The sequence below is a fragment of the Gymnoscopelus braueri genome, assembly GCF_963280865.1.
Source record: "Gymnoscopelus braueri genome assembly, chromosome: 6".
Classification (NCBI taxonomy): Eukaryota; Metazoa; Chordata; class Actinopteri; order Myctophiformes; family Myctophidae; genus Gymnoscopelus; species Gymnoscopelus braueri.
In genome coordinates, this window is record NC_137607.1 from 55279786 (window position 1) to 55287717 (window position 7932).

At 37.5% G+C, this 7932-nt stretch overlaps 1 protein-coding gene across 2 annotated transcripts; it reads right to left on the reverse strand.

The window, feature by feature from the left end:
• Positions 1–578: 578 nt before the first annotated feature.
• On the reverse strand, positions 579–6252 carry LOC308087300 (uncharacterized protein). Of its 2 annotated transcripts, none has more exons than XM_080431078.1 (5): positions 6105–6252; positions 4519–4614; positions 3187–3288; positions 1904–2185; positions 579–1646 (listed from the first exon to the last, which is right to left on the reverse strand). In XM_080431078.1, exons 2-5 carry the CDS (start codon positions 4580–4582, stop codon positions 1279–1281), a joined length of 816 nt encoding a protein of 271 aa, XP_080287204.1. In that variant the 5' UTR covers positions 4583–4614; positions 6105–6252; the 3' UTR covers positions 579–1278. The 2 variants fall into 2 exon arrangements, with proteins under 2 accessions (XP_080287204.1, XP_080287203.1); XM_080431077.1 differs by having other exon boundaries at positions 579–1649.
• Between the last annotated feature and the right edge of the window lie 1680 nt (positions 6253–7932).

Here is a 7932-nt window from a genome sequence, read left to right on the forward strand (position 1 = left end):
GGTTTACATATAAACAGGACACATTGTTTTCAACAGAACAGCTTCCAGACAGTTCTGAGTTTGGTTATAGGGCATAGCAGTGACGGCCATTTTGTGGTGCCACAAATCGAAAGCCAATTAATTTTTCACAAATACAAATATTTAATATTATATTAATTATTTTAAGCCTGGAACCAAGCCATCCACGCTCCTGGTGAATAATAACCATACAATATTTGTTTCTGTGTCAATTCTTTTTTGAAAACCACAAAAAGGGGGTATTTATTAATTATAGTAGGCCTATGTAATATAATTAAATATGTTTTGACACTGAATCAAATATGTTATGGTCATGATTCACCAATAGTGTAATAATTACTGGCAAAATTAATCAAAAATGCATGCGAAGTGGTTTTCCCTCAGTTAACTGATTTAATACCTAAAATAATTCAAATAAATAATACCCCATTAATTGGGCATGTAATAGAATACAGCAACATTACATTAAATCAAATGATTAAAACTAAGATTCTAGAAAAACTGTTTGATTGATTGATGTAGTTTATTTAGAAAGACATGAGAATAGTACATGACAGTACATAACAGTACATGGAAGTACAAATTCACAATACAAGGTCTACTAAACTGGAAACCCTCATTAAGCACTAAGCTTGTTTAAGATGAGAACCCCATGCACACAAATCATGATGAAATAGGTGTTCTACCTTATACAATTGATATGGTTAACATGGTCATCTATATAGATTGAGGAACCATTCAATGGAGTTCAGTGGACAGGTGGTGCCATCTTGGGAGGTTTTCAGCAATTACTTTCAATGGTGTGACGTCAATGTCTCTTTCTAAGAAGAAAAGAAAGAGCTCGGAAATGTCTCCAAAAGACAATTCAGGCATTTAGCAGACGTTCTTAATCCAGAGCGATTTACAGTAAGAAAGACGAGTACTAATGGGGGCCTCTATTGACAAGAGCAGCATAAATCTCTATATGTTTGTTTCTCTATCCAACTCCCTTCCAACATACAGCTGTTTAATTTGATCATTGAGCTAATTTATAGAGGACCGTAAAAAAAATCATCCTTGGTGTGAATGCACTCTTTTCAGAGCACTTAACTGACTGTAACTCTTGTCACACTGTTAACATTGTGAAAGGAGTTTATCCAGTGTGGATACTCTGGTGTCTCTTCAGGTCTCCTGACTGACTGTAACTCTGTTCACAATGTTTTCAGTAATAATAATAATACACTTTATTTGTATAGCACATTTCATGATATGCTCAAAAGCTCAAAGTGCTTTCCAGAGCACGAATTTAGCGTGGCTAATCTGGTGCCTCTTCAGGTCACATAACCGATAGAAACTCCTGTCACAACGTTTACAGTGGAAAGGTTTTTCTCCAGTGTGGAGAAATTGGTGTCTCTTCAGGTCACCTGACAGACTGAAACTCTTGTCACAATGTTTACAGTGGAAAGGTTTTTCTACATCTGGTTGATCTACTCTGTCGTTCAGGAAGTCTATGTAAGCCTTTAGTTCTTCTGGTTGAGTTACAGCCTTGGTAAATTGTTGATGACTATAAGATCTTGGTTGATCAGCATCTCCTTGTTTCTGGCTGGTTGTAGAGCTGGTGATTGGAGTCTGCGAAGACTGGGACCTCACTTCTGAGAGTGAGTGAGTGAGTGAGAGAGAGAGAGGGGGGGGGAGAAGAAGGGGAGAGGCAGGTTAGAAATGGTGAGTACAAGTACATATAGCTTCCATCATCAAACAAGTCAATTGTTTAGGAGCACTATGGCTTCCTTGTTAATATTTCTGATTTAATAGTTTTTTCATCTTTTATTCCCCAATTTAGTCGTCATACCAACTCCCAGTTTTCCTACACATGTAGTTCCTGTCCCTGTGTTTAACACTGACTGACCTCCACTGGTCTCCTCCCAATCATCACTGTCTTCAGTGACTTCAGTGTCAGAATCAAGCTCAGCATCAACTTCAGAGCAGTGTGAAGAGAAGTCTTCATCATTATCATCACTTTTCACTGCTAGTAATGTCAACATTGACCCATCAGGCTCCTCTGGTCTCTGAAGTATCTCCTCCTTTTCCTCTTTAATGTGTGGAGGCTCTGGTTCCTCCTGGAGCAGACTGGGGCTCCTCTCCTGTTCAGGAGAAACCTCCTCTTTACACACAACCATGTGCATGATGTCTAGGAGCAGAAAGATAACATGAATACTGGATTCCTAAAATGTACATATATTTTTCTAGCGTCCATGTTCCCTGTACAAATTGAGCCATCAGCTACTTTTATTTACCAAACATTTACTAACTACAGGTTACTACAGGTGTTTCTGCAAACGGAAATTCAGAAGAATCATGTTTTAGGTTTTAGAAAAATAAATAATTTGAAATATAATTTGAATTTAAATATTAGTTATTTTACCAAACAAGTGAATGTTGTTACTGCAAACTTGAATCATTAAATTATGAAACAATATTAAACCATAGAACTTCACACGTCAGCTCTGATTTGGATAAATTAGGCTGTAGGTCAAGCCGTATAGAACAGGGTTCACCTGTACGTACAGTATGTACTGTATGTATTTCCTCTCAAAAGTAGACCAATCACAGCTCATGCCTTTACCTGCATGACATCATGAAACAGAAACTTCTCCACCCATGAAGTTGGGTCATAGTTTAATAAATAGAAATGGTTCTGTGAGTCTTTGAATCTGTTTGTCTGTGTTCGGGGCGAACTTGACAAACCGATGTACCGATCAGCGCCAAATGTCTGCACAATGCCAGTAGGCCAAAGAAGTATTTTTCACATCTGATAGAATGACTTAAACCCTCTATACTTAGTGAGCTAACCCTCTATTGTTCCACCCTGAAAAGGGATGCTCGAGTTCACGTGGTTGAACCTTAAATCAAGAAGCAGAGAAAAAGCCTGTCAAAGCTCTAAAGTTATATGCTGCCTTTTTTATCTATTTTTTTTAACATTGATTCACACATAAGAGGATGTGCTTTTGGATGTTAAAGATTCTATAATTTTCTTTTAGAGGTATTGTTATGATGGCTATACATATTGGGATATTAGCATTGTCAAGATGTTTTATGAGCTATGATTATCATATAGTGAAAATAAGACAATGTGGCAGCCCTACAACAGAACAGAAAAAAGAAGAGAAAGAGAGAGCACATGAAACTTACTGAGGAGTTGGTGGTCTTCAGGTTCCTCCTGTTTAATAGAAATCTCCCTGGCTGAGTCTGGAGAGTTCATCTTCACCTGCAGTCTGGACTCCACAGACTGGTCTGAAATTAAACAATTGAATAAGGACTTTAATAACTGGACACCCAGTGGTGTCAAAAATAGCATTAATATTTGCAGAATGTAAAGGCAATATGGCCTAAAATCAACTCTCTCTCTTGATCACTTGACTATAGAGATAATGCGTATCGATTTGCATGATGTTGGGACAAATCTTTTAGGAGTAATTTTGTAATTTAGCAAAGATCTGCCTCCTGGTGGTGCTATAATAGGGCAAAATTAAAAGGGTGGCATTGTTCCTCAACATAGTGCGAATGTGCGTGCAAAGTTTCACCAAAATCGAACACTGCGTTCATGATTTGCGGCATTTGTTCAAAAACGGGCCACTCCTGCAAACTTTAGATGTCAATCTTAGCCAATCAGGAAAGAATATGAAAAATCAAACAGATCTGTCTTGATCACATGACTATAGAGATCATGTGTACCGATTTCCGTGAAATATGGATAAAATCTGAAGGAGTAATATAAAAAAAAAAGTTTTACATAGGTCGGCCTCCTGATGGCGCTATAAAAGGCAGATATGAAAAATGCAGGGCAAAGGTTTTTCCTTGGCGTCTAGGGAGTGAGCATACAAAGTTTTACACAGATCGGTGCGGATATAGGTTAAAACACAAATCGGCCTGTTATAGTGTTAAAATCATTTGAGGCATTTTGTTCAAAACGGAGCAATCCTGCAAATTTTGGAAGCCAATCAGGATGGAATATGAAAAATCTGAAAGACCCATGACTATAGAGATACTGTGTACTGATTTGCGTGATGTTTGGAAAAAATCTGTAGGAGTACTGTCAATTTTTTTTTTACAAAGATCTGCCTCCTGGTGGCGCAATAACAGGCCTATGTGAACCATTTGGGAAAGAGGTTCAGCTCTGGCATCAGGTTTCTCTGTGATCAAGGTAACGGTGCCGGAGATTAGCTGTTCACAGACGGACAGACGGACGGACGGACGGACTGGCAGGGTGCAAAACATAGTCTCGGCCATGCCTTCGGCCTGGCAGAGACAAAAATGTATAAATGAAAATATTGTTCTGCATTCCATTTCACAATGACATTCTAATTTTGTCTTGTGTTTTGTTATAAGCACCCGCTAATTTACATATGTGTACTTTCACCACTCCCTGAAGCCCAAAGTCAAGTGACAAAGTGTCAAGTCTGTTGTAACAGCTCAACAACATAACAGAAAATATGAAAGAAAGAGAGAGCACATGAAACTTACTGAGGTGGTCTTCAGGTTCCTCCTGTTTAATAGAAATGTCCCTGGCTGAGTCTGTAAAGTTCATCTTCACCTGCAGTCTGGACTGCACACACTGGTCTGAAATGAAGGAATTGAAAAAGGACATTAATGACTGGACACAGTAGTCTTCAGTTACTAAAGTCAAACAACATATGAACGTTGGGTGCAAGGATAATGGTAGGCTATATACAGTTTATATACAGTATTGTAGAAGACATCACGCTTAACTTAATATTACACAAGTGTATCAAAAGTGATTCCAACTATGCAAATAATGGTGTAAAGTGAATAAGGTGAAAGTAGTACTCTTCATACCAGTAACCTGTAAGCTGATTGTATGACGTTCTGTATAGTAGTGTGTGTATATCTGTCTGTCATCATGATTTGTGTGCGTGGGTATCTCATTTTAAACAAGCTTAGTGCTTTATGAGTCTTCCAGTTAAGTAGACCTTGTATTGTGAATTTGTACTTCCATGTACTGTTGTTCTCATATGTCTCACTAAATAAAGTACATCAATCAATCAATCAAGTAGGCATTAAATATGACCATAGATCGTCTTTTGCCATCCATACCAGTACCATCATCATACTATCGGTATTTTGAATGCTCTGTCTAGGTTTTCAAAAACAACAAATGCTGTCAGAACAGGACAAATACGCCAGCTAAGCTTAGCGATGTTTTTTTTGTAAACTTTTTATTTTAGCGTGAGTCCCCACTCAAACGCGCACTTGCCCAGGGGGTCGGGCAACCTCGCAAATCTGGCAACACTTACAGCATGACACATGTTTTTAGACAAATGTTTAACTTCACTTGACAATCACATTAACATTACTGTGGACAGAGTAAAGATCCTACTGATAGCCTTGATACAAGACTGTCATATATTATCTGACAGTCTTGGAGTAGGTTCACAATAGTCTTTGCACTCTTACACTTGGGGTCCGTACATCTACATAAACGTTCAGATTTCAAATATAAAGTGCTTACCCCATGGCCACAGATGTTATGAGTATGTACGGGCCCTCAAAAGTACCCGTGTCTGCCGTATTGTTCAATAAAAAGCATTTTAATCCTGATCGGTGGCCATTATTTTCATAGAGTTGTAATGTATCAGAGTGCAATACACCTCTCAACCGATAGGGTCACGCAGTTGAAAGCATAATGGAGAAGATATGACACAGATCGGATTAAAATGCTTTTTATTGAACAATAAAGAAGATAAGGGTACTTCTGAGGGCCCGAACATAATTGTAACATCCGTGGCCATGAGGTAAGCACTTTATATTTGAAACCTGAACGTTTAAGTAGATGTACGTACGGACCAAGTGCGAAAGTGCAAAGACTATTTTGAAATAATTCCAAGACGTATCATTATGACCGTCTTGATCCAAGGCTACTCATGTACAAGCGACGTTTGCACCTCATTGCTTATATGAGATTAACCATTACATTGATAATAGTCACAATAACATGAATTATAATCTAGCAAGTAACAGCAATTAGATTTATATTCCATATTGAGTCAATAAATACAAATGAAACCCAACATGAATGAGTTGATCTTTACCTGCTGTGTTTCAGTGGTTGAGCTGCTAACAAACGTCCTCCTGCTGCTCAACGACGACACTGTTTAGAAACGACACGTTTTACTTTTCTTTGTATTTTAATTTTATATTAATCTATGGTATTTTAAAGTGTCAACAACAGTCAGTCAACACACCATGTTGTTTTCACTACTGCATTGTGGGTATGTTCTTCTTCTGACGAACACAAGAGTCTAGACGCCAGTTGCCGTATTGCTGCCCCTTACTGTTGGTCTCGGGTACTGTCCATTGTTTATATACAGTAAGAAGTACTATGTGACCTTCCAGACCTGTAGAGTCTAGACAAGAGAACATCCATCTATAGGAAAAGCAGTTCAGACAACTAATACATTTAATGTATTATTAAAAACAAATTGATAATCAATAATTTAATACATTTATCAATCCCTATTTTGGGCATTATTTACACAAAAAACTTCCAGAGCTTAAAGGGACACTTCACCCCAAAAAAAACTAGTCACCCCATGGAGACTTGAATTCATGGATATTTTGTGTTTTTTGTCTCATTCCTAAGACAATAATTTGATGACCGGCAGCGGTTCCGGTAGGAGACACGAGTCTCCGTTGTGTCTCCTACCGGAACCGCTGCCTACCGGTCCGCTGATCATCAAATTATTGTCTTAGGAATGAGACAAAAACTAAAAAATATCCATGAATTCAAGTCTCCATGGGGTGACAAATCCATCCGTTTTTTTTGGGTGAAGTGTGTGTCCCTTTAAAGAATAGTGAAAAGAGCCGATCTACAAGCTCACAACGTGTCACGATGCGATGCATTTTGAGCTTATAGATCAGCTACTTTCACTAGTCTTGCGTGACACTGTTGCGCAGCATATAAAAATAAGGCTAAAGTAATTGATTAATTCATTGATATATATTTTTTTAATATATATAAAATATCTTTTTGGATGAATCAGGAAAGTAATGTATAGAATAATCGTGAAGAATAATCTGGTCTGATCAGTCACGTCTCATAGAAATGCAGGATACAACATAAACCAAATACCATGTTACATGATCAATATTTGTAAATATATCACTATTTATATGATACATTCAAACTGTATGGTATATTCAGACTATGACACAGTAAGAACATCACAAGTTATTTTGTAGCAGAAATATTGTTATGAATCATTGCATGCATGGAGAAGAGAATGATGAAATGCATGTTCCAGACAGTTCTGGGAAACAGGAAAAGGGTTCTTAAGATTTATTGAACGTAAAGGATGAATTACATTGGGTCAGGCTGACCTAAAATGGTCTTAACTAATCATGAGATTTCATATTATTGTGTTCCAAGATGTAGGGCCACAAGTAGTTATAAAATCAGACCCACAACCCTATTGTATCAGTCCTGTCTGCAGACCTGGCTCCATTGGTATATTAATAAATGTATATACTTCTGAAGAAGCATATACTTGTTCCTTCCTGTTTAGTTTAGTTTTTACTTGCTCTGTGTTTCTTTCTTCTATATTTCTTTCTCTATTTGAACTCTTCCTGTAACTTCAGATGTTGTATAATTGTAATTGTCCTTAACATCTGTAATCATGTGACACTAAAGTTAATTCTGAATTGTGCCTGCAGAATAAATTCTGCCAAACATCCTAAATATAGTAATGTTCATAGGGGTGGCACCAAAAGAACAATATTGTTGCAGCCTCCCCACAGAAAACCTGTAGGCCAGTTGATTTAAACATGTTTATTTTATTATTGGATATGGTATTGGTAAACTACAGTTCGTTGAAGCTTGGTGCGGAAAATAATTTCACCAACGCAATAAATGACAATAAA